Raw genomic sequence first — 27,117 nt, 5'->3', positions numbered from 1 at the left:
TGAGGATCCAGACCCTGAGCTGCAGAGTCCAAAGGCCCAGCTTTCAGCTCCAAAGCCTGACTTGGAGATACAAGACACGCCCTCTCCTCCTCCTCACTGCCTCTTGCCTACAGGATTAACACAACTTGGTAGCTTAACAAATAAAGACACCATTCAAATTTTTCTCAAGGTGTTTTAACAAGCCATTTCTCAGTTTTCTTTCTGCTACATAATTCACCACTGGTTTAACACTCCTGGAAAACAGAAGGGCAAAAGGTGGCAACACAAACCCATAAAGTTGGGGTATTTTTAGCTAAAAGGACAGACAGGACATGTATGTGGTCTTGAGTCTTTCAAAGAATGCCATGGATTAAGTCAACGTGTTCTGGTAGTCTACAGATCACTTTGGCTTAGGAAGTGAATTTGGTCATTCAGAGCAACTTCATTACCACTTTAGTCCCTTCACCCTTTCTTCTTGTGAATACCAAGCACCCCTTCAACACACAAACTTGATGTTACCCCTTCGTCTACCACCCCTCGTACTTTTAACAGCTGGAACTGTTTACAAAGACTCAGCAGTCCTGAGAATTTAAACATAACAGGGATCTATTTTTCTTTACCTGCTGAAACAGAGGCGTTTTTTCTCTGGTCCGTCAGGCATTGCATCTTTGCATCAAGCAACATGTCCGGTGCCTTAGGGGTCCAGTCACAAGTATGAATCTTGAAAATTTCTTTTCTAGCCTGGAAGCAAAATCATTGCATTTTAGCTTGTCCCAAGTTTTCCTTAAAAATACCAACAAGAAACAAACAAACCAAAAAGCAAACAAACAAACAAAAAAAAAACAGTCCTCCCTCAAAACTCCTTATCTATTAATACACTTTTCTTACTTGCTCAACTTTCAAGTATTTTACAGTTATTTAATATACACTCTGCATTTTCAACCAGGAAATTGAATATTTCTTATTTGTTATACTGAACTTTTTCTAGGAACCTACAATGAAAGAAAAGGCATTTATAGCTTCAATAACAAGTTTCCAAACTATGAGACTTAATGACCCAGAGGAAAATACTGTAATGAAAAATTTATCCAGAAACATTTCTTTGTTGTCCAAAAAACTTCTCTAAAACTTAGCGAGCTTTCATTGTGACAGTCTCATTACTTCATCACATTTGCTTTTCAGGCAGTAAATTCACAGAAAGCACTTCCGGCACAAGATTTGCACCAGATTTGCCCTCCATGGAATAACGCAGTGTCTCCACATATCACTCTTTTGTTCAAGTTGTCAATTATTTTTTTTTCCTATAAAGTTGGACTTTGCCATGGTAGAACTAATGTTGAATTTAAGTTCTCACCTCTTTATTTGGCAAGTTGAAGAGGAACTCTCTGCCAAAGCGTCCTGGTCTTCGTAAAGCAGGATCACGTTCTTTTGATCTTCTTGGTTTCTCCTTGTCTCCACCGTCATCACATTGGTACTGCGTGAGGTATTCCTCATTCCCAGCAGATTTCGGAGGGTCCGCGACACTGCACAAAATAAAATCACATTTCTCACTTCTGCTGAAGGACGTGAAGATTAACAGTAAAACCTTCCAAAGGCAAACAAACAAACAAAAACCTCCGGACTACAGGAACACTCGCAGAGATATGCCATTTAGAAACCTCTCCTGTGATTAGGACACCTTCTTCAGCTCCCTGAGAAAGTGCGTTCTCCCCTCTTGCTTCTGAAGCCATTGCACTAAAAAAGCAAACGCATCTGTCTCCCTCCACATGCCGCTCTGAATAAGAGCCAGAAGATTCAAAACCACTCGATTTGTTCTCCCCACATAGCCGAAAAAACACCAGTTGAAACAGAGTTTTCTACCTCTCTCCCACGAATTTACATTCACATATCCTATGACTGCAAAAATAGAAGGCGGGGCTCAGGAGGAACAGCCAGTGTTGGAAATGAAAAAAAGCAGCCTGTTTCTTCAGAGTCTTAAGCCTATTCTACTAGGAAAACAAAACAAAACAAAACAAGAGGAAAGGAGAACAACAGCGGGAAATTTACATATCCACAGGTGTTCAATTGCAAAGCCTCCGCTGGAGGATCAACAGCTGTGAATTCAGCCTGCTTAGGAGAAATTAGATCTACGTCTGAACCACAACTATTTCAGTAGTATCACTAACTTATGTTACTCTGTTACTTTAGATGTAGCAAACTTAAGCCCTCAGATTGGAGGACCATAGGTCCTGGTTTGTACACAGATCATTAACAATGGCTAGCTCTGGAATACGTGCAAGCAGAAAAAAACTTTTAACCTAATCCAGAATGGTGTACGGATGTGTTTCCAACTATGTGGTCCAAAGCTAGTGCTCTGACACAATTCAGCAATAGCTTTCCTATCTTCACCGATCAACCTAACAACATGATCCCCAGCCAGCTGATGCTATCTAAGTAACTTAGAAACTACCAGAAAAAAAAAAAAGAAGAAAAAAAGAGAAGAAAAAAAAAGGAGAAAAAAAAAAAAAAAGAAGGAATACATGAGAAGCACCCAGAAAAGAATTAGGATAAAAAATGCGGAGTATGCTGGAATCCTTGCTTACTTGGAATCCTTCTCTCCATGTTTATCCTTAGACTTCTTTTTCTTCTAGAACTTGTGATATTTTTGCATTTTTTTCACCACCTAAAAGCTCCTTTTCTATCTTTCTGTCTTTCCTTTCTATTTCACCTTCACTACCTTCTGCACGGGTGTATTTTCTTTTTCTGTTTCCTTCTGTTTCATTTTTCTGGCGACAGTTCTCCAAATGAGCTGACACAGGTGGAAGCGCATGTCTTTCACGAGAATGTCTTCCAGAATGTTGCTGAGATACCGAGCAACGATGCAAGTCTGCTAGGGGTGTGCTAAAGCGACGTACATCTTCATCTCTCAAGAGGGAACTGTGAGGCCATCCACTTTTGTAATGATAATGCTTATGTGACCTGCCGTAGTAAGTTGCAGTCCATTTGTCAAAGGCTGCATTGCCGTGAGAGAACTTTCTCTCTCTACTGTCTCCTGTCGCATGAGGTGAATAGTAATCATTGTAATAGCTACATCTTTCCCATCTCCGTGCTTCATCTCGATAGTATCTTTCTCTGCTCCAACTTCTTTCCCCTTTGGATCGGTAATATCTATTGCTACCTTGTTCTGATCTTCCTCCGCTGCCAGATCTGGACTTTGAATATTTGACTGCTCTTCTGCCATTCTCAGGGCTGTTTCTTTCACCAGGGAAAGATCTGCACCTGCTTCCCTCCCAGTGCTCCTGCTTGTGACGCTTTTGCTCAACAACTTCCACGCTCTGAGAACACCTCCTCTTGCTGGAAGGACCTGCTTTTTGACTCTCCTTCTCTTCACTAGGAGCATGTTCCCTCTTGCTTTGGTAATGCTCTTTCTCAGTGTTTTTAGTCTTGTCCTTTCTACCTTGGCATCTCTCTGCAATAGCTGAGGAGGAAAGCTTTTTAGAGCTACATTCAGTGTCACACTTGAGAGAGGAAGTTTGCCGCAATTTCTCACCAGGCTCAGAAGTCTCTTTGCCGTACAAAACATTTTCTTTTGAAATGAGGTCACGTTCTTTTGATCTTCTTGGTTTCTCCTTGTCTCCACCGTCATCACATTGGTACTGTGCGAGGTATTCATCCTTCCCAGTAGATTTCGGAGGGTCCGCGACACTGCACAAAATAAAATCACATTTCTCACTTCTGCTGAAGGACGTGAAGATTAACAGTAAAACCTTCCAAAGGCAAACAAACAAACAAAAACCTCCGGACTACAGGAACACTCACAAAAATATGCCATTTAGAAACCTCTCCTGCGATTAGGACACCTTCTCCAGCTCCCAGAGAAAGTGTTTTTTCCCCTCTTGCTTCTGAAGCCATTGCACTAAAAAAGCAAATGCATCCGTCTCCTTCCACCTGCTGCTCTGAGAAAAAATGCATAGGGGCGAGCGGGGAACAGCCAGTGTTTCTCCAGACAGTGGAGAAAAATGGAAAAACATTCTATGAAGGAGCACAAGTTTTCCTTGAGGCACCAACCTGCATCAGAGTGATATGCTCAGTGCTGATCATTAGTTCTGTTCATAATGCTGGACATACAGCATGGAATTGTACTAATTTAAATCCTTCCATTAAATACTATTAGTAGACAGATAAAACCGTAACGAACTTCCATAAGGTCTTGTCTTAATCAGACTGTGCTCATTTTACCTCGTTTCCTCTGACAAGCTGTTCAGCTGGCTGGCTGTGAGGGACTCCATGATGACTTCTCGATTGACTGAAGGCATAGCTCCAGGCATCTGCAATCAAAACGCACAAGTCAGCAGACAAAAAAATACTATTTGTAGTAGTACTGAGGACTAGTCTTGTCAGAATTTCTCCATTAAATGGTAAGCAAGACCGTTTTGAGTTGTATGCATTATCTACACTTCAAAGATAACCCCAACTCACCTCCCAAAATCTACTTTATGAAACTTAGGAATTTTTATCTCAGCTGAGCTTAAGTTGACAAGTTCTAATGTAAGCTCAGGTCTGCAAATTCTAATGGGATAATACCACAAAGTCTTACAATCACATTTGTGCTGTGTTTTCTCAGTATTTCACCTGAATTAGGAACACAATAAACACTCCCGAATACATCATAGGTGAGAAATTCTCGATGGAGCAAATCTATGTTTCAAGCAATCCTTTTGTTTTAGAAAAGAACATCTCAGAAGGTTTAACAGGTTCAACTCGGCAAGTGGAATCATCAAGTTTCAGTCCGTTTTCTTTCGATTCATTAACTAACCTAATAGCACCATTTAGTGAATCGGTTTTTGGCAGCTCATGCTGGGATCTTCCTTCGTCAGCATTCTGACAGGAAGAACCGGAATGCTGCAATGTACGGACTACCTTTCCAACCAAAATTCCATTAGAGGACATTGCATTGCAATTCCTTTTAAATAAGCCCTTTGACTCCTCCTCAGATTTTCCTGAAGATTCTGCACCGTAAGGGACTGTGTTATCAGAGCTGAGTTTAGGATTTTCATTCACTGTTGGCTCCACAAAAATCTCATCAGAAACTTTTTTGCTTGTTTGCATTTGCTTCATTTGCATTACCGAATTTGTAATTGTGGATGAAGGAACAGCCTGGTAGAGATCTTCATCCTCCGCAGCACTGCTAAGACAGTCAGGCTGTGACACAGTCCGACGAGCAGGCAATTTATTGTGAATACTGGTGGTGATCTTCTGTTTTCTTGACGGATCAGTAATTGAAGGCCTGGTAATTGTCTGGTTTTGAACACAGGCCATCGGTGGTGCTGAAGATGGCCTTTTTAGGGTGACACCAGTGGTCTTTGCGTCCTCTTTTATGGATCCATTTCCATTTAAACGGCTTGAATTCTGTATTTAAAAAGAAGAAATGGCAAGATGGATTAACGCAAACACTGCATTTAACATTTTGAAACACAAAACTCTCCTACTGAGTATTTCTACAAATGGTCTTAACACCTACGAAGAAAAACACACTGCCCTTTAAAGATAAATGCAAGTCCAATAAGCGTATTCAATTCCTGCTTTTGGTTTACAGCCGATTGGAATCAAATTAACATCATCTTTGAAAACCAGCCAAACAACTTAACATTACCTGCTGCTATTCCCAAATATATTTATTTTCCCCTTTAAACATACCCTGAAAAGCCTGAAGTAATTGTTCTGGTGCTCAGGAATAAGACAATTAGTTTTCCCTGTCTTAGCTAAAGTGACGACGATAGGAAAAACAAGTCCTCTTTTAAATGATTCGAGGATTAGTACACTCTGCTTAAATTGTCAAAGAGCGTAGCTCTCTGTGCTTTAGAAAGCTGTCTTGGAGGTATAAAGTAATGGAGTCGCATGGCTGCACAATTTAGCAGTAACCACTGTTTGAATGACTCTGGCTGTAGCATGAAGGCTGTGAAGAAAGCTGCAGCATGGGAAGGAAAACAAAACTAAGATGCTGAAAACCAAACAAAAAACCCCACACCAAACCCCAAACCCACTAGCAGTTTGGTGCCGTTACCTGCCCTCCCACTTCCCTGAATTACCTTAATCATATGAGGAAGAAGTCGTGGTCCCATAAATCCAGCCTGCTTACTATTAGCCCCCTGCTGACCAGGAGGGAATGAACAGGGATAAGATGGTGCTGGCAAGTAAAACGCACGTTCTCCAAGTGTCAAACCATAGCGCCTTCAGAAAAGAGCAGTGATCGTAGTTTAGCTTTTCTTTCAGCCTACTCTTGGATTAAATCCCATCCTATAATTTTAGAGGAACAGTTCATACGATATGGAAGCCTTCTCTACAGAAGGCTTCGCCAAGACTACAAACTGAAAAGGAGAGAACAGTCTTCCTACTAAGACTATCACTTTCAGAACAATAATTCATTCTTACACGACAGATGACCTTCATTTCTCTCCTTCTCTAAATTAGCCAGCTACAGGTAACACATAGATAGCAATTTACACAAGTGCTGCAGTTTCAGGCCAAGCAACAAAAGATAATAAATGACACAGAGAATTTCAGGTTAGACAGAACTGAATTAGACAAATAATAATCTTTCCCTGGGATAGCAAGAAAAACACTTGCAAAACAGAAAAATATCAATAACAGGAAAGTAAATCTCTTCTGAACACATGTTAAGATTTGTTATTACCTGATATAAAAAAGTATGTAAGCTTGCTGACCAAGAACTCTCTTAATGTCAGTACGGACTACTTTAGCATCATTCATCTGATACCAAAGTCCATTACCAGCCTGCAAATAAAGACAACCATTTCTTTAGGTGAATTGCACGTGTTCCAAATGAAATCACGGATAGGAACAAAATACACACGTGTCAAATAAAAATATAATGAAATCTTTTTCCCTAGAAACAGTAGCTGCTAGTCACGCTTTCACTGGTTTGCCAGCACAACCTTTACCCTGTTAGAAATGCTGTTGACCTTTACATAGCATATATAGTGTCCTGAGTGACAGCTGACACCGTGATGTACCAGCACCGCGTATAAGGCATAGAGCAGTGGTTCTCCCATTGACTGTGACATGTAGGCTCTCAGGTCCAAATACTCCGGATATTTCACCTCCTAAAGAGAGACCAAGAAGATAGAAAAATTATCCCAGAGTACTTCGTGGACTAGCCAGAGAAAAACACTTCCAAAAAACACAGACTAGAATTTATTTCTAGAATATATTTCTAGAAGATATTTCTTGATTCACTACAAATAAGTCTTCCCATAAACAATGTTTAAGACTAGAAGTTGCAGAGAACTGTTTCCTGATGAATTAGCCTTCTCAGAGGAAAGCATATGCTTCTTGTCAAGCGGGAACTTTATTGATATTAAGAGAAAGAATAAGCCATAGTCGTTAGTCTACAATTACTGTCTGAAAATATAAACAACTTTCAGCTTTGGGGGATGTCCCATTACACGATGATTTTTAGTTGCATTACAGTGGTAAATATACCTTGTTGATCTTTCCACCTGTGAAATCTGCAAATCTTTTCAGTGATATTGTGAGAACCTTGGAAGAACGGTGTATGGTAAATCTCTTGGATGCAGGAACCATCTTTTTACACCTTAAAAACAAGCAGAGATAAGTGTTTGAAGGCATCTTCTTTTTTCGCCCCCAAAACAAACTCGTTTTAATGTCTCACGCATGCCTATGCTATTTGAATGACATTTACTTGCATAATAGGTTGGTCTTTTTTCTTTTCATAAACCCATGCACTGCGTGTCAGGTTTGTTAATACAGTGAAGAAGGTAAATTCTCCCAAAACCCCGGGCATAGCGGGAACAGGAATCTCTCACGAAAGGGTATTACCAGGTTGGATGGCAAGGTACCATTTCTTGGTCTACAAAAGTGGCTATTTGAACTCCAATCCTGGATACATTCTTTCAGCTTTCAAGGGAAATACAAATAATGAAAGTGGAACGAGAGAGCCTTGGTCCCCAGGACTAGAAATTGCAAATAATCTCCAACATAGGTCGTCTATCAACATCAAAAATACAACAGAAGCACATGGTCATTCTACAGGAGGGAGACATTTAACAGTAGGAAGTCTTCATGTACTGAGCTTGTCTGGAAAGACACTGAAACTGTCTGCCATCCTTTGAAACACAATAGTTCAGTTTGATACATTGCCCGCTCCAAGGTAGGACCTACAGTGTAAGCAGTGAAAATTAGCCACTAGCCCAGAGAACAATGGAAACTGGGCAGTTTACATCAAGAAAAGTACTGTCGAGAGCTAATAAATAGAAAGAACAAAAGTATCTCTTTTTGAATTCTGATGGCAAAATACGAGCCAGAGAATTGCAAACCCATAGGGAATGCCTCTGAACAAGACTTCCCCCCTCCAAAGAAACAAAAATCCAAGTGTTTTATAAACTTCCACAAAACTCGTAAGTAGATCCAAAGTTTAGAGGTAGTCCAACAGAGTCATGCAACATATAAAACTGACATCTAGGATTAAGACCTAATTCGTCAAAATCTTACTCGCTACATTTATAGCAATTCTCTCCACCCAGCTCTTCAGGTTTCACAAAGAGTTCCAGAGCTCTGGTAACAGATGAAACCGCCTAGAGGAGCGAGAAAGAAGAGCGTAAAGTCACCGTAAATTCAAAATTCCAGAGACGTACTAGTAGTTTATAAGAGAATCTTACTAACATACTCCAACGATCTACTATGAGCACTGTGAAGAAGGAGGCAGAAAGAGCATGCTCAGCATTGACCTCACCTGGAAGTCATTTGACTTCGGAACAAATACTTTTCCAGTAGCCTAGACAGCATCTATAGTGTGCTTTGTCATCAATACTGGGGACAAATTCATCAGTCTAACAATTAGATGTACATTGGGGTAGAACAACAGAGAAGTATGACAGCATTATAATTTTTGCAGAAAGAGAATTCTTTCCCCTTAAACCCAATGCAAATGTGGAGACTATTTACATGGGTTCCACAGAAGGACAAAGTCCCATCCACTTCCTTAGCACCACCAAGCTCTTACGTTTTAACATTATATGTGGTTTGGTTTTTTAAGGTAAACAAGTTTAATTTAGAAAGTTATGCATGTACTTAAACATCATGAATTATATTTAGAAAACATCTTACCTTTATATCCAAAGTGATATCAAGAAATGCCTCATACGTATCCGAAACTGCTTTGCAATTCAAGCACTTCACTGGAAGCAAAATATAAATGCTTAACCTTATGTGAAGGAGACTAACTGTCCAAATTCAAGTTGTTGCCAGATACTACTTTAGACAAACTACAGACTGCTTTACTACCGACAAAAGACACATATCAGTTCTAAGGACAGGAATATTTTTTAAAGTACCTCTCGATCTTAGAAATCCTCCAAATATTTGATGAATGATGGTGGTAGCTTGAGAAGATCTGTCCAATCTGGAAATAAATTATAATCAGACCTCAGAAGATTTAAGGCGCACAGTTAACTCTTCAAAGAGTTTTATGAAAACTAAGGATGATGTAGACTTTCGTTGCTGATAGTAAATAAGGCACTAAAAGGTGCTAGAGATCATTTTTGATAGTAAATAAAGGACTAGAAGGTGCTAGAGAATGTATGAAAGTGAACTTGTTTATGCTTACTCGGTGCTTCCATTCAAGCACGCTTCCTGCATAGCATCAACAGTATAGCGCAAGAACTCGTGTGCGTCTTCTTGACTGCCAAAACGGAAATGTTGTCCTATTCCTAAAGAAGAAGATGATAGTATTCACCTCATTTAAAAATGAAATCATTCTTGTATTTCTAAAATCTCTCTTCTTTCTAGTGTTAAAACCACTTATACACATCAAATAAGTATTTGAAGATTACAAGCTATCGAAAAGAAACACATCTGAAGCCACTTACGACTGAGATTACTGATAACATGCGTAGGCTCGATGGCATCAACAGTGCAACGCAGGGCCTGGTTAATGTGAGTCTCCATTGTGCACATCATGCAAAAATCTTGTTCACAACCTGAAGAGTGAAAGAAGAAAGCATCCCAGTCCAGCAAAATATCCATAACTACAAACAAACATCTAAGTAAAATTTAAACTATAGATACGATATCCACTCTCCTTGCTACATTCTATTCTCCCAAGATGCCAATGTCCCAACAGTCTTGTAACATTTCATTTCACACAACTTTACAGAATAAAAATATCCACTAAGCCTGTATTCAAATGCATTTTGTGATGAGAAATCTAAAAGACTACTGCAAAGTCACATTTGTAAAGGCTGACAGGAATGTGAACTCCACAGGCTGAAAAATGTATTACTCTCTAAAATTACTACTAAATGCATTACTGTCCAATGCACTTCATTATTCCCACGAAGCAATAAATGATCCTTTAATAAATACATAAATAAATAAATAAATAAATAAATAAATTCATTAAACAAACAGTGCATTAATTGCACTCCATATACTATTCGGAGCCCACTGCTAATACAGTGCTCAAAGCCAGCTTCTACAGGTAAAATCAGGCAAATAAGCTTGTCTCAGAATCACTGCTGTTCTTTCACCTTCAGAGCTGTCCAACAGATTCGAAATACTCTTAGAAAGTACTCACATGACTGGCCGTGCTCGAGAGAAAGCATGTAATTGGCAAGTGGGGGTGTGTAGGTCAAACACTGTAGAGTAGCATTAAGAAAACATGTGTTGCCAAGATTGTACAGGCCAACTCCAACACTTTGTGTTTCTTGCCAATCCATACAAATCTTCTCAGGTGGAAAAAGAATGCTCTGTGGTGGAGCAATTCCATCATTAACGACTGCAAGAAAGTTAAATTTAAAAAGAGATTTTGTTTGTTTGTTTCTAAGGAAGGTATTTAAAAAAATACTATTCTGCAGGAACACCTAGAGGAGCTAGCTACAATCGCAGCCAGAAAAACTTATTGCAGACAGCTTTAATACCGCCAAATTCAAATTGGCTGGTCAACACAATGTTTTGGGGAAAAAAAAAAAAAACAAACAGCTTTCGTCAACCATTTTAATTTTTCTAAGGCAAGGCTAACTGCCATTCTGTTTGTAGTACCTAATGCCAAGTTCCTCTCCATCTATAATCTTTAACCTGATTAACTCAACTACTGTTTTTTTCCTTATTATAACTTAAACCACAAGCTTAGACTTGAAATTATACGGAAAAAAGGTAAAAACTAGTAACTATGAATGACGCTACCCCTACAGATACCAGATCTTTTCCTGAGCAATGTTATCATTCAAAAAACGTGTGAAAAATGGAAGCTGTGAATAGCAACAATCAAACACTTTTCTTTGCAAAACGGAAAAGACATGGATGAATCTGTGCATTACAAAAAGCTCCCCATATTTCTCTGTTGACTGTAAATATATCAAAATTAATTTCTGTAACATCAGTCACTTCAGTTGCCTTAGGGGATTCGCTTTTGAAGTCTTTGTTCACACTAGTCCCCTTCTCTATCAGTGCAACAAGTAAGAACTGCATTTTCTACTTTTGCTTTGAAGAAAATGGAGTCGGGATAAAGCTCACACTTACTTAGATCTCTTGGGGCAAAAGCCTTAGATTTTTCAGATGATCTACAGTAAATAGCACCTCCACGTCCTTGGGCCACAGAGACTTGGCTTGAATCTTCTGCAGGCGGTATCTGGCCCCAGTTTGCGGTGCATGACATCAGTATTTTAGTACTTGGTTTCTTGGATTTGCCAGACCGCCTTGAAGAGGGCTTTTTAGACTTTGAAGATTTGGGCTTCTTAACTACGGTCATTGTTGACATCTGCGACAGAGACAGAAGTTCTGGTTGACGTAAGAATATCAAGAAGCATTCCAAGAAGAAAAGAGTAGCAGAAGTCCTGTCACTTAATCTCAAAGAAACAGCCTTAAGAACTAAATCGCTGGTATGAATGATTTAAAAAGAATCCCCAAACTAAACACACAAAGTGAAAATTTCCATCTAAACTCTATCGGTATTACTTTTAGCTTCTGCAGAACTAGTGGCTGATGCCATTTCTTTCACTTCCGTAGGATTTTAATCCATTACAACTCTGGAGTCTTTTTAATATAAAAATGTAGAAGACATTCTCTGAGGGGAATCAGTTATTTATTGATTTCCAGAGTTGCACAATTATCTGTTAATTATTACCTATGATCTAATAGATAATTGTTGCAATTATCTATTGCTGGCGTTAGTAACGGAATACTATTACTTCACTGCCTGCGTTTTTCTGTTTCGTGTGCACAAAGGTACCCAGAACTCACCGCTCCTTTTCTTCTGTCTTTCCAGGGATCGCCCTCTACCTCACTGTCTACTGCACCAATCATGAGGGGTTTGTTGTTATTCTAAAATGAGCCTATCTTTTAAATACACCTTTTCTGGGCGTCACTTTGTGATAGCAAGTTAATTTGTGAGGGCTCCTCAGTCTACATCATGTGGTCGCTTTTTCCAGGTGAAAAAGCGGAGCCGTAAGTGGCAGTACACTAAAGCCCTGGCATGTTGAGATCCAAGAAGAGAGATGTTTGGCCCTCCTTCTCACTCCTGGGAACCATATACCTCAAAACCCACAGAGGATGGGCTATATCTCAGAGAAATCTTGGGAAAGGAGAGCATGAAGAGCACGTTTGCAAATTTATTTCTCCCTGGGCTTCTTCTGCTTCTCCAAGAAATACGAGTTTGAATATAACTTTGGCAGCAGTACTTCTGGTGTTTTACTCCTACCACATTTAAAACTCCTACAAAAAACTGAAACGTTAGACTAAAAAGCAGCTCTTTCCGTTCTGCTTTGTAAAGTTGCACGTTTTCCTCATGCAAAACAACAGGGCAATGTAAGGTAGAAACGGAAATGCTGAATGTAAAACAAAACAAAACAAACCTCAGCCCTCCAGGACAAAAGCCAATAACTGCTACAAAGTCCTTTTTAAAATGCTGATTAGGTTTCAAGGTGATACCGCTTTAAATAAGCATAATTGTGTGTCCGTAGGCAGAAGCTGAATAATGACAGGATGAACTTCTACACTTCATGTTTTGTTACTGTCTTACTGTAGCACACAGGGACTTGTTACCTATAGGGAAACCACTAACCTAATGGAGGGTTTAAAACATAAGCTAGTTTGTTATACCAAAATGACTGAGAGAACAAAGCATAAAGTGCTTTCAGATTTCTAGCACGCCTTGATTGCTATCCATTAAACTTCAGACACGTTAAACAAAACACAGTAAATAAGAAAACTCCTAGTCCCACAGCTGGCAAATTGTGTGCAGAGGTTGTAACTAGAACTTTTTTCCCTTGACATTTTACATTTAAGATTGATTTTAAATCCATTCTATACACACTTTCCGTTCCTGAAAAAACAATACGCAAACCTGAAAAATGCATTTACACGAGAAATGAAGTCGTCCTTGTCCGACTGGAAGACTAAGGTGACAGCTCCTGGGCTCAGGGATTTTCAGATAAGCTCCGATCTTCACCAGTGACAGCTCCTTTTTTCGGATTGAAAGAGAAAATGTTTCAGCAACACACTGAAAACACACTTAAGGGACAAGAAACAAAATTAAGACTGTAGTGAGAAGGAGAAAAGAAAAACAATACTGGGGAAGAAAGGAAAAGGTAAAGGAAAAAGGAAAAAGGAAAAAGGTAAAAGGAAAAGGGAAAAGGGAAAAAGGAAAAAAGCCTTGACCTTTATACTGACCAACGAGATAAGCCTTACACATTTTTAAGTTTATTTTTGACAACTGATTGAGGCGTTACCAGGTATTAAGTACGATTCAAGAGCAAATATTAACACTAGAAAGAAGAAATCGGATCCACCACCACTGTTTCAAAATACATCCATTTCTAATGTGGAGATAACGTCTCTCTGACAAGGTAGTAGAAAAACTGTAAATACTGACAGAGCTTCCTCTCCCGATGTTCCATATACATACCGATGCTGTTCCTACACCTACGCTCTGAGCATAAATTTATGTTGACATGAGTATCGGGTGTTACTCCTCTCTTTGTTTGCCTTGAGAGACACACCTCTTGTCCACTGAAAAGTAAACTCAAGATTCCAGATCAGTTAAGACAGTTGCTATCCCCCCATTCAGAGTTCTGCAGCAGCACTGTTCAGATGTGTTTAGCAGTCTCTTTAGAAAACGTTATCACTTAGGACCTGCTTCTCAGTAGGTACACGTTTGGCCTCCGCTTAGCAGAGAGTCAATCCCAGCTTAAGCTTTCGTACAAGAGCCCCTTCACGAAACGGACCTGGGCCCTGACGTAACTGAGTTTAACCTTTAACCTTGAAGCTTCCTTAAAGAAGGAAGCAGCACCCAGGCCAGGAAATAGAAATTAATCGTCACTTTACCCTGAAACGCAGTGAGCTATTCTGTGCTGGCAGGATTGCTGCCAGGCTGGCCGACGAGGCGGCGGGCAGCTCCCTGGGGCCACAGGGCCTGTCACAGGGAGCTGCCGGAGGTCTCCAAGGTCCGGGAACAGCGGCAACAGCGGGGACAGAGGGGACAGCAGCGACAGCAGCAGCCACCTCAGCCAGGGCCGTCTCCACAACCGCCACAACGGCCTCGGAACGCCGCCGAACTCGGAGCTCCAGCGTGACGCCTTTTGAACCTGGCCGCTGGAAGGACCTGCTTTTTGACTCTCCTCTTCACTAGGAGCATGTTCCCTCTTGCTTTGGTAATGCTCTTTCTCAGTGTTTTTCGTCTCGTCCTTTGTATCTTGGCATCTCTCTGCAATAGCTGAGGAGGAAAGCTTTTTAGAGCTACATTCAGTGTCACACTTGAGAGAGGAAGTTTGCCGCAATTTCTCACCAGGCTCAGAAGACTCTTTGCCGTACAAAACGTTTTCTTTTGAAATGAGGTCACGTTCTTTTGATCTTCTTGGTTTCTCCTTGTCTCCACCGTCATCACATTGGTACTGTGCGAGGTATTCATCCTTCCCAGTAGATTTCGGAGGGTCCGCGACACTGCACAAAATAAAATCACATTTCTCACTTCTGCTGAAGGACGTGAAGATTAACAGTAAAACCTTCCAAAGGCAAACAAACAAACAAAAACCTCCGGACTACAGGAACACTCGCAAAGATATGCCATTTAGAAACCTCTCCTGCGATTAGGACACCTTCTCCAGCTCCCAGAGAAAGTGTTTTTTCCCCTCTTGCTTCTGAAGCCATTGCACTAAAAAAGCACATGCATCTGTCTCCCTCCACATGCTGCTGCTCTGAATAAGAGCCAGAAGATTCAAAACCACCCTATTTGGTCTCCCCACATAGCCGAAAAAAACACCAGTTGAAACAGAGTTTTCTACCTCTCTCCCAAGAATTTACATTCACATATCCTGTGACTGCAAAAATAGAAGGCGGGGCTCAGGAGGAACAGCCAGTGTTGGAAATGAAAAAAAGCAGCCCGTTTCTTCAGAGTCTTAAGCCTATGCTACTAAGAAAAAAAAAAAAAAAAAAAAAAAATCAAGAGGAAAGGAGAACAACAGCGGGAAACTTACCTATCCACAGGTGTTCAATTGCAAAGCCTCCGCTGGAGGATCAACAGCTGTGAATTCAGCGTGCTTAGGAGAAATCAGATCTACATCTGAACCACAACTATTTCAGTAGCATCACTAACTTATGTTACTCTGAAGAAGAAGTCAGCACCGTTTCTATGTTAGGAAATAGCTGAACAGTCTGTTATTCACAGGAATTATTCAGGCAGGCTTCTTTAGGAAGGCTGGGTTTCACTAGAACATTACTCCGCAAGTCCCTTCTATTCCTTTTCCCCTTAGAATCTGGGGATGTTTCAGCTAAAAAGGAGGGCAGAAACACTCTCCGTAGGTCTCCACCATGTAGTAAAACAGCGCTGTGTACCTGGTTAACTTCTGCAGCCAGCAAAGCATTGCTATTTGCAGCAGTGCCCTGACCCCAGCCTCTTGCTGAGCTCCGTCCTGTGCTGCTCGGATGCTCCCGCTGCTCAGACACGGGGGCTTAGAGAGCCACCGGGCCAGCACAAGCCCCCGAGCTCACTGTCAAACTTCACATTTGGCATCTTTCACTTCACCATCGCCGCCGGACGAGGAGCCCAGCAATGCCTGACGCCGCTCCGGGCTCACCTAAACGCGGGGCAGGAAATTCAGATTCAAAGCTGCGAAGGTTTTTCTTAGTGAAAGCATGGAATGAGTGGCCATCGGTGACTAACCTTACAGGAAGGCATTCACTTTGTGAATGCTGCAGTGAGTGAAGACTGAAGGCGTTTTCTGAGTGACCTAAGGAGAGCCCTCCCCGAAAAGCAGGACGTTTTATTGTCTATGTAACATCTCCTTTGAAGGCTCGAGCATGAGATACACCAGGTTTAAAATCTCAAGACACGGATCTGCCACCACAGAAGCAATACATTTCATCTACTAAGCCTAAATACCGTATTTTGCCTCCTCTGTAGGTTTAAAAAAACACGGCCATGCTTGAAGGAATGCATTCTCAGATATTCTACGTATTTACAGTGCTTTAATTAATACCACAGACATGTTGTGCTGTTTAGGGGAATTTGCAATTACATTTTCATTTCCAACCAAACGCAGCCTGACACAAATTGGGAGCAACAGGAACTAATCATCTGGAAGCCGGGATATGCATCATTCGCCATTTTCTAAGAAAATGACAAAAATATAAAACCCCAGCAGTCTGAGAACGTGAGCGCTGAGGTAAAGGCCTGATCAAACAAACGCGCACAACTATGATTTGTCCTTTTAACTCAGCAAAAGTCTGCAAACTGCCATGGTAGCAAATGAGGAGAAGGAGCTGGTATTTACAGAAGTTGCAGCTGAAGATTCAGATAAACCATTCGGGTCGATGCTCCCTTCCTGCAGGTTTAAGCTGCGGTCACATCGCCTATTTCAAACCCTTTTGATTTCTACCAGTCACCCCAGATCCCACCTATTCTGCACGTTTTCCAATCAATGAATTCGCTACATGATTTCTGGGGCAGAAGAGCAGGCCTGGTGAAGAGGAGCATGCCTGGTGCCATCATTCAATCAAATCAAAAGTGTCCAGGAGAAGCCCGGGGTGTGGTACTCACAGGGAATGTTTGCGAGTGGCCAAGTTCAGCAGAAGAGAATAGGCAGGACTGGAAGCCCAGGGGAACGAGATGCATCTGTTGTTGTAGGCAGCCCCAGCAAAATGTTACAGCTTCACTAGCATGATTCCCCCCTTCCCTTTTCACAGCCAAGTACAATATTAGCTTGCCTTTTCTTTTTTTTTTATTATTATTATTATTTTTATTTCTTTTTGCCATCGTCAGGCTGAGGCCGGCTGAGAATATTTTGTGTCTAGACTAATAAATGTTTGTGCAGATTTTGCAAGAGCGGCTTATGGGAACAGAATCCACTTTTTGTTTTCTGCTGGAGGAAAAAAAATAAAATAAAAATAAAGGAGGAGCATTAAAAGCAACCAAGCACCCCCGTGCATTTGTTTGAAATTGCATATTACGGTGCTGCTATTTTATGTGCAATCAATACATAATTTGGAAGAAAAAAAATGCTTTTAAAATTCAGAGCTATCCCTGAGCAGCTAAGGTTCTCTTGGAAACTGAAGGAGGAGTCTGAAATTATTGTTCTTTTGTTTGCCTCCCCCAGTGGGAAAGGCAGCACACCAGTAGATACCACTGTGCTTTGAGGCGGCATGAATCATTAAGAATAAAGATTCCTCCCCCCCCTCCCCCTCCAATTAAACATGAGATATTAAAACTGAATCTAGGACAAAGGTAAACTAAACAGACTCCTTCCTTCCCAGGCAGTCAGTGGGTTAAATCAAATATCAAAGGGGCAACATCAACCTTATAACTTCCTCTGCCGAAATTAAAAAAAAAAATAAAGGTAACTTCTATTTTGCCTGCCCCGACCCCAATCGCATCGCCCGAACGGGTGCAAACTGCTGGGATATGTGAGGGCCCAAGCCTACATTTTCCCTTTTTCGTTTTTGTTGGAGGAGGGCGGGGTATCTCCAGATGAAATGGCTGACCGAGCTTTTTATTTCCTCGCTTTGGGTGGAAATGACTGAATCTTTCCAGGCAGCGGAGCAGTGCTCGACCGGCTCCCTCGGCCTCCCCGCGTGGGAAGAGCTCTGCCGGAAGCAGCCCGCGTAACCCTCAGATGCCAGCCCCATCAGGATTAGGTCCAGCAATGGGATGTTGGCTCCTCTAAGTGAGGACGCATCCTCTCGAAACACATACACAGAGATTTAAATGAGATATTCCCAAGAACACCTGCCTATTCTTTCAGCACGTGTGCAAAGAGTAAATTCATTTTACTTCATTCTTCTTTTTCTCAACTCTCCCCTCCTTCCTCCGGAAGGAAACAGCCAAGCAATATTAGCAGGGCCTTCCTTTTCCCCTGGTGGAGTCCAAGAACGCGAGAATTGAGAAAAGCGACTTGTCAGGAATCAAGTTTAAAAAGAGTGTTTGTGGACTGCGAGGTAAAATACCGGAAGCTGTAATCAGAAACACAACTTTTAACTAAAAAAAGCTTCTTTCCATTGTAAATTATTCCAGTTAGTGAAATAACAAATTAGTTCTCTGCTCAGCCACAGCCTCCTCCACCAAATTTAAGTAAAACCTGCAAAGAAGTCAAAGTTGTAAAACATTTGTCAGATGCAAGGGGCAGCGTTGCGTGGGTTAGCATCACGCTCGGATGCCCACAGTACCAACAGGTGCTTTCTTTCCAGAGGCACCAGCTCCTCCAAGAGTTCCCCGCACGAAGAACTGAAGAAGCTGCAGGCAGGGTGAGCCTTCCTCAGTCCTCATCCTCACAGCGAGGAGTACTGGGGACGGGGAGCTGTGTTTCGGCTTGCTAAGAAGCAGAAACCCCCCGAGTTTTCAGGCGGGCTCCGCTCAGCTCCCCTTGTGACTGCTGCTCGGGACACGACCCTGCCTTGCTCAGCACCCTCGACTCCAGCAGGTGCTGCTGCTGGCAGCTGCCCTATGTATACAAAAAAAAAAGAAACCAACACAGTATTTTCCTGCTTTTAAGTATATCCCAAAGATTTACTAGGCATTGTGACGTTCTGCAGAAGCCCACAGCTGTAACTAAGGTTTGTGGGGTGTAGAGGGGCTGGGGGCTAAACAAGGCCAACAAGAGCCACATCTCCTCCCCGGTTGTCTCCCCTGTACTCTTTTTAGGACATCCAACATTCCCAGATCTCGTTTTGTCCCAGTGACCAAACAGGAGCCTGGCACTCATGCACTACGCCTTAAAACCTCTACAAACCGTGCGCCTAAGTCACAGCACTCATTATAAGCCGGCAGCTCTTTCTGGTCTCACAAACTATATGTGGCTTGAGAGATGCTCTCCAGATTCAGGGCGCTGAACACCTGCAGCCTTTGCCATAACCATGACAAAGTTCAGGAGCTCCCTGCTGGCTCCAAGGCTGGCTCCAGCAGCGGCTTCAAGCTGTGGATCAAGAAGGCCAAGGCACCCAACAAGAACCTGCAACACCAAGTGGCTTTCTGGAACGGCTTCAAACACAACTGGAAGCCTGTTGGTTTTTTTGGAAGTGAGCTCTTCTGGACCTGTTAGGTGCAAGCAGAAGTCAAACTTTCAAAGCATGTTTGCATCGTTAAGCTCTCCATGATCCATCTCCAAGGTCTTCTAAGAGCTAGTAGCAACGTGGTCAGAGTTCTTGCCTGTTTTTCCCTTCACGTTCTCCCATGTCAGCAGCCGTGTGCTCCCTTTGGGCTGACTTCCAGAGCTGGGTAGAAAGGATCCCCTGGAAGCAGAGATGCTGCTTTATGCAACACCTTGCAGCTCACTGCACTCTGAAGGGTACACGAAAAGAGGTGAGTGGTCCTGGTGTGGTTCCTTCCAGCTCTCAGAAAGGCAAGAGAACTGGAAATGAACCATCAGCCAAAGGGAGGCACGGCACAGTGTTACGAAATGCCATCTGGCTGCTACAGGATAAGGAAAGGAGGCATTTTTGGTGGCTCCCATCTCCACAGAAAAAGAAACAACTATTTATGCAGCAGAGTGGTTGGAGTATTTCAGGAGGCCCTGAGCTACCCCAAAAACCAACAACGAAACCACAAACCAAACTGAAACCAAACCAAACTAACATGATGGACTGCAATAAAAGATGAACATCAGAATTAATACTACCAATGACAATAAAGATGTTGAAAACTTGAGTCATCACATCCCTTGTGTAGACTGCAGGAGGAAGCACCTTTAGTGCCTGATGTGACAGTGTCAGAAAGTTAATTAATAACACCACAAAACTGGATTCCTGTGAGCACACACTCGGCAAAGGTGATACAACCGACAGCCGGACTTGAACACTGATACTGGTACCTGACTGGGAAATAGCGAGGAAACAAAGGGAGGAGGGGAAACAGTGCTATCCTGAAAATTGCATCACTTGTTTACAAGTCACCGGCAACTCCGAGGCAAACCATCTCGGGCATTTATGGATCAGTGACCTCACGTCTCTGGCACAGGACAGAGAGGGAATACCGACCGTGAGTTCACAGAAGGGAACAGCGCGTCCAGGCCCTCCTGCACTGCGCCAAATGTGGTCAGAATGTCCCCTCCCCTCATCACCCCAAAACTTATCACGTAGGACTTCTATTAAACAGACCCCAAAGAGCTCGTTCTGTCAATTTTGCAACAGGCTCAGGATTTCTCAGAATTAGAGAGGCTTATTTCATAATATACAAAAATACTGCATCTGGCACAGGGGAATTCTCAGCTAGACTTCAGCCTTGAGACACAAAGCGAAACTGACCATAGAAATAGAGATTGGCCAGAGCTCAGCCACAAGCGAGTATGCCTCGGTTATATTTATTACGTGCAAACAGAACTAGAAAAACAGTTTACACTGACTTGCTGCTTTAGAAGTTAGTTCCATAAAGACGGAAGAAATTCTCAACTCAAACTTGAAGAAAGCATCAGACTTCAAAACCAGTCGTAGATCTTTGAAGTAAGACTGTTATGAATTCAGAAGTCACATCCAAACAAAAAGATCATTTATATTAATGGTAACTAGATTAAAAAAAAATTAATCCTGTCCCTCAGGCTTTGTAAGTGACTGGGGAAAAAACAGCGCAAGGATAGTAATAAGCCTAAGTGAAACACCACAAACTGCTAAGGGAAGCAAAAGACCCAAGGAAACAGCCTTTTTGGTACATTAGGAACAAAAGGAATCCTAACAACAGCACAAAGTCCATCACTTGACAGAAATTCTTCAGCGTAGAGAAATTTACAAAAGGCAGAACCGTTCAAAAGCCAGCTCTAACAGGCTCCAGGGACGCGTGGACACGCAGCGATAAACATCGGTTTTCCCAGTAATAACCAGCAGAGATAAATGACGACAATTACGGCTAGCAAACGGAGCGCTGGATGCAGCTGAAGCAGGCACAGGTCATCGAGGGCTTGGCGAGAGAAGAGAGAGCCCAGGAGAGCCACAAGAAGCATTCAAGGAGTAGGAAAGCCTCACAAAGAGAATGCGTGCCCTACCTCCAAGTGTTATGTCTCAAACTTGTCTTTGTTAAACAAGCACAGTGCACAGGTGCTTTACGGAAATGCAAATGGCTTTTTGGCTGAGGAAAGCTAGTAGGACTGCCAGCCTGAAGCTAGCAGTCACCTCGTTTAGAAAAAATGGCACCTCCTTCTAACGAGCTCCGGGGAACCCAATTAACAGCGTAACTGGAAGAGGCTGCCTTGCTGGCAATGTTTCAAGACGGTAACAAATGGGTTTTCTACATAATGTCTGCTTGTTCCGGGAGGTTTGGACTTACAGCCTATGGCATTTGGGTCCTGGGGTTTGCCTCATACAGGTTGTTCTCCACAGCTGGACCAGGTTCCTCAGAGCACCCACCAGCTCCTCGTGCGTGAAACCCCTCTGAGCAAACACCAACGCAGCACAGGCTGCTGCTTAACACCAGCAGCGCAGCTTTCCAAACTCCCCTCTCCTTTCCCCCTCCAGCGGGCTGCTCGTGTTCACCTCAGGCCTTCCACAACAAAGCCCACTTTGCACGGATCGCCGTGCACTTTGACAGCCCCAAGGCACTCTCTGGGGCGCCTGTCCCGGCTGGGACCGCCACCTCAGCCTTGACTCACCCTTCAACGAAGCCAAACTCCTCCGTCAAGCCTGACGGGGAGCCCCAGCACCTACCGGGCAGCGCTGACAGCCGCAGCCTCTCCGCTCCCTCAGCGCCCCGCCGCCGCCTCCATTAGGCGCCTCGCCCCGCCGGCTGCCGATCTCCAGCGCCGCGCAGCACCTGGGGGACAGCCGGGCGTCAGGGCGGCCCCCGGCACCGCAAAAACCCCCGGCAGGGCTGGGGACATGGCCCCGCTCCCCTCCCACCGCCACACCGAGCGCGTGTGTGTATATATAGAGGGGGGGGGGAGCCCGGTCTCGGCTGGCTCCGTCCCGTTTCAAGGCACGGAAAGCGAAGTTGCTCGCCCTGCCCGTGTGCCCCCCATACCCCCGGCTCTGTCACAGCCCAACCGCGCCCCGTTCCCCCCTCACAGAGCCGGGGAAGGGGTGCTCGCAGCCGCCCCTCTCCTCAGGGCCGGCCGGGGGAGCGCCTCGCCTTCTCCCCGGGGGTCTCCCGTGGCCGCTTGGGGTCGCCTCCCGCAGCCGCCTCGCCCCCCTCTCCTCTCAGCCCCGCCGCCTGTCTCCTCCTCCGCCGCCGCCGTTTTGCGTCTCCGGGAGTCGTCCGCTGCCGGCGGGGCGGGCGCTGAGCCGTCGCCGAGTCCCAGCTCCGCCGGCCGCCCGGGCCCTCGCCTCGCAGCCCGCGGCGCCCACTCGCATCCTCCCGGCGCCTCGCAGCCTCCTCCCCCGTCCCCGGGAGGGTTTGAGAGCCGGGCAGGGCCGGGCAGCGGCGGGCCGTGGTGCCTCAGCCTCCCCCGGCAGGGAGCGGGGCGGAGCCGCTCCGCCCGGCAGGCGGCGGCCGGCCCGGCCCGGCTCGGCTCGCCTCGGCTCAGGGCATAAAGGCGCTGAGGGCGCCCGGCTCCCCGACCTCGGCTTCTTCTCCAGCCCCGAGTTCCCCTCAGGTGCCCGGTGCTGAGGGAGGAATGCCCTCCGGGGCTGGCTGGGACACCCCCAAAACCTTTGGAGAAAAAACAAACAAACAGCGAACAAACAAAAAACCCACCCCCAACCCCCTTTTTTTCCACCTCCAAGTTGAATAAAGAGGAGCTCTTCCTTCAGTACGTGTCCAGATATCTTAGTCTACGTTTTGCTTTAACTCCCACTACGTACTTCTCTTCAATACGCTGTGCTTCCACATACCGCTGCTTTTAGCAATGTTTTTACCTCAGACGCTAAAAGTTGATCTTTTCCCCAAGTCAGAAAAAACAGAATGGGGCTTCTGGGAACCCTTAGCTGTGACAGCTGTTCATGTCCAATCGAGATTTACGCCTTTATATATATTTAACTGTGAAGGTCTTCTTCTCTCCCGACTAATAACGGGGAGAAGTTTGCCCAAAACTTCGAAGAGCAAAAGTTTTGATGCCAGGAACGCTCCTGCTTCCTCGTTGCCTGTCATTCCCTATTAAGTATGAAATTTTCCAGTTGCAATGCAATGAGCTGACTGTGGTTCCATAGGTAAAGATGCATTTAGGATACCAGGTTTTCAACATCGTCTTGAAGTGGATAAGAAGAAACACATTTTTGCCTCAGTGATATGTTTTTTTCCTCTCCTTTGCCTGGAGATGCAATGAAAGCTTCCTGTTGTCCGCTCAACACAGGCATCTTCTTCACGGTAGCTTTTTAAATACAGTGCTAACAACACAGCTCTTTGTTCCCTTCTGTACATCTACTGAAACGCAGATTAGGTGCCAGGTGTAGGTCAGTCTTGGAAAAAGCTGCCACCCCTAACACACTGACGGAAACGTCGGCATTGAGTTGCACCTGGCTCACGATTTGCCAGTGTTTGCCTAGAAAGCTCCATGGTTTATATAGCATAGATAGATCCTGAAACAATTGAGAAAAGTTAGACTTGGAGTACTGTGTCCAGCAGTTCTGGGCTCCCCAGTACAAAAAAGACAGGGGTCTCCTGGAAAGAGTCCAGCGGAGGGCAACAAAGACGATAATGGGGCCTGGAGCATCTCCCCTGTGAGGAAAGGCTGAGAGACCCGGGGCTGTTCAGCCTGGAGAAAAGACTGAGAGGGGATCTCCTCAATGTGTATAAATATCTGAGATGTGGTGGACAGAGGGATTTGGCCAACCTCTTTTCAGTGGTTTGTGGGGACAGGACAAGGGGCAATGGCCACAAAATGGAGCCCAGGAAGCTCCGCACCAACATGTGAAAGAACTTCTTCACGGTGAGGGTGACGGAGCACTGGGACAGGCAGCCCAGGGAGGTTGTGGAGTCTCCTTCTCTGGAGATATTCAAGGCCCATCTGGATGCCTACCTGGGCAACCTGCTCTAAGGAACCTGCTTTGGCAGGGGAGTTGGACCCGATGATCTCTGGAGGTCCCTTCCAACCCCTACAATTCTAACAAAAAGGACTGGTTCATATTCATACTGGTGCCTCAGTGGTGGAAGACGCTTATTAGACTGGCCTAGAAACCTGAAGTAATGTGCTCAGGAGTGCTAGCTAGCATCCCAAAAACTCAGCCCAGTAGAATGCAGTCACGGGAGAAAGATGACAATGCACTTAAAACAGATTAGGAAAAAAGCTAGGAAGCAGAAATGGATATTTTTATGGTGTGTACTCTTTTGAGCACCTCAGAAGTTCTTGCCACCTGTCTCGTCTGTGATTCCTCAACTTCATGTTCATTATATAAAGGATTTCTCAAAAAGTCACTTTAGAGAACAAGAAAAGCAAACCATATACACAATCCCATTAAAAATGTCAAGCATAGATAAAAAACATCATACGATGGGTGAACAATGTCTAACGGGTAGGCCTCAGAGGGTTATGGTAAATGGGGCTACATCAGGCTGGTGGCTGGTCACCAGTGGGGTCCCCCAGGGCTCCGTTTTAGGGCCAGTTCTTTTCAATGCTTTTATAAACAATTTGGATGTAGGACTAGAAGGTGTTTTGAGCAAATTTGCTGATGACACTAAACTTGAAGTTGTTGACTGTTGAGGGTGGAAAGGCCTTGCAGAGAGATCTGGACAGATTGGAGAGCTGGGCGATCACCAACCGCATGACATTTTACAAGAGCAAGTGCCGGGTCCTGCACCGGGGACGGGGCAACCCTGGTTATATGTACAGACTGGGCGATGAGATGCTGGAGAGCAGCTCTGCAGAGACGGATCTAGGGGGGTCATGGTTGACAGCAAGTTGAGTATGAGCCAGCAGTGTGCCCTGGCAGCCAGGAGGGCCAACCATACCCTGGGGTGCATCAAGCACAGCACTGCTAATCGGTTGAGGGAGGTGATTGTCCTGCACTGCTCCGCGCTGTGCGGCCTCACCTCGAGCACTGTGTGCAGTTCTGGGCACCACAGTACAAAAAGAACATTAAACTGTTGGAGAGTGTCCAGAGAAGAGCTACGAAGATGGTGAAGGGCCTTGAGGGGAAGACATATGAGGAGCGGCTGAGGGCACTGGGCCTGTTCGGCCTGGAAAGGAGCAGGCTGAGGGGAGACCTCATCGCGGTCTACAGCTTCCTCATGAAAGAATCATAGAAACACAAGGTTGGAAAGGACCCACAGGATCATCTAGTCCAACCATCCTTCTATTACCATTACTACCTATTACTAAAATAGCAGTACGCACAAATGAAAGCTTAAGAACACTTTCTATTACTATAAAAATAAATAATTTGTAATACATGGTTAGTAATATTTAGCAAACAGTGTGCTACCACCATCACAACAGCCTATTACCCCTTCTAGCTTCAGAGGCATCCTTATACATCCAAAATAGAGAGGAGGATATCAACTGTATGGATCTCTCTCAGCAGTGGTTTCACAACAATTAGAAGGAAGAAACAGTTGCTGAGAAGCCACAACAAGCTCAAGTTAATTTCTGGACTTTGAATAATTACTCCTTAAGTTCTCTCTTTCTCCATACAGTAGAGCACGCTCCTGACTAACTTGTACAGTGCACTCTGAATAGGAGAGATTTGTTTGCCTAAGCTAAAGGAAGAAATAGAAAACCAAGAAAGCTACTTAACTTTTAACACTTAAATTAAATGTTAAGTTACAAAAGTTCACAGGCCATGAGATAACATAAATAAATCCCTTCTCGAGCTAAAAGATCTCATTTTTTTTTTTCAGGAGCGGCCTCCCTGAATCTAAATAATCCTCTCACAGGCAGAACAGAGTGTCCGTTCTAACTCTTTATCAGATGTGGAAGAAGAGATCGAGATGACCAGTGCCTAAAAAAAAGAGGCACTCTCTTTTTAAGGCAGACTGATCGGCACAACAAATTTTATCTGTTCTCAAGCACAAGCAACTCTAAGATAAATGGGTTCAAGGATCTTCAATGTGAAGAGTGAATATTCAAGCGTATACTGGGAACACCTGACTTGGACCATGGACGCCTCACACAGATTTCTGAGGAGTTCGGACAACTCTGAAATCATCTTTTACAGGAAGAGACCAGAGAATTTGACTCAGTGTAAAACTGGCACAGGCAGAAATCTCCCCAGTTACAGATGCTCAAGCGCATTAGTTAAAAAGAGATTAGAGTGTGACTAGAGAGAAGTCTCAAACTCTTGTTATATACTTAAATTTCTCTCCAAGGATGGAACAACTGCTATCACCGTGCATGACTGGCTGTAGAGGGAGAGAGCGAGTGAAAGACTTAGAAAAGCACCTTCCCTTCGTAGTCCTCCCGCTCCCATAATGGTTCCCAAGGAAAACTACTGACAGACTAAGGTTAACTGCTTTGAAAGGGCTGTGTGGGTGGACCCATTGTCTTCAAGTTCAAGCTTTTTCCTGCAGAAACTGCCAACAGTTATGCCAAATATAACAATTGTTTTGCAAGGTGGATAAACGTCTTCCAGACTGAAAGGGAGAAGTCGTACTGTTGTTGTCTGTGAACAGACAGCTAAGCAGTGAAGAGCAATGCTAAACAACCACGATACCCCAGAACACACAAATACTGCGTAACAGTGACAGAAAGTGCTAGAATTCAAAACAAAAATTACCTCCACCATATCGGTTTTGTCGTAGTCTTCTCTATGGTTGTAAACACACTGATTAATGACGCCATA

General features: G+C 43.9%; 1 protein-coding gene and 1 long non-coding RNA gene across 2 annotated transcripts; both read right to left on the bottom strand.

Annotated features, from left to right (window-relative positions):
* Positions 1-947: 947 nt before the first annotated feature.
* On the bottom strand, positions 948-10,023 carry LOC137848782 (ubiquitin carboxyl-terminal hydrolase 42-like). Its single transcript, XM_068668244.1, is given in 15 exon segments — positions 948-971; positions 1,334-1,502; positions 2,562-2,632; positions 2,634-3,663; positions 4,198-4,286; positions 5,086-5,367; positions 6,048-6,189; positions 6,653-6,753; positions 6,942-7,082; positions 7,462-7,573; positions 8,491-8,573; positions 9,106-9,176; positions 9,333-9,400; positions 9,605-9,707; positions 9,867-10,023. Coding segments are annotated over 15 exon segments (2,643 nt in total).
* A 554-nt stretch (positions 10,024-10,577) lies between these two features.
* Positions 10,578-17,059, bottom strand: LOC137848783 (uncharacterized). Its single transcript, XR_011091524.1, has 6 exons — positions 15,468-17,059; positions 14,780-14,934; positions 13,901-14,707; positions 13,357-13,456; positions 11,518-11,755; positions 10,578-10,774 (listed from the first exon to the last, which is right to left on the bottom strand). It is a non-coding gene; the product is annotated as an uncharacterized lncRNA (long non-coding RNA).
* Between the last annotated feature and the right edge of the window lie 10,058 nt (positions 17,060-27,117).

Source organism: Anas acuta (genome assembly GCF_963932015.1).
Source record: "Anas acuta chromosome 4 unlocalized genomic scaffold, bAnaAcu1.1 SUPER_4_unloc_2, whole genome shotgun sequence".
Classification (NCBI taxonomy): domain Eukaryota; kingdom Metazoa; phylum Chordata; class Aves; order Anseriformes; family Anatidae; genus Anas; species Anas acuta.
Note: the sequence above shows the minus strand (reverse complement) of the source record. Positions and strands in the feature narration are given on the sequence as shown.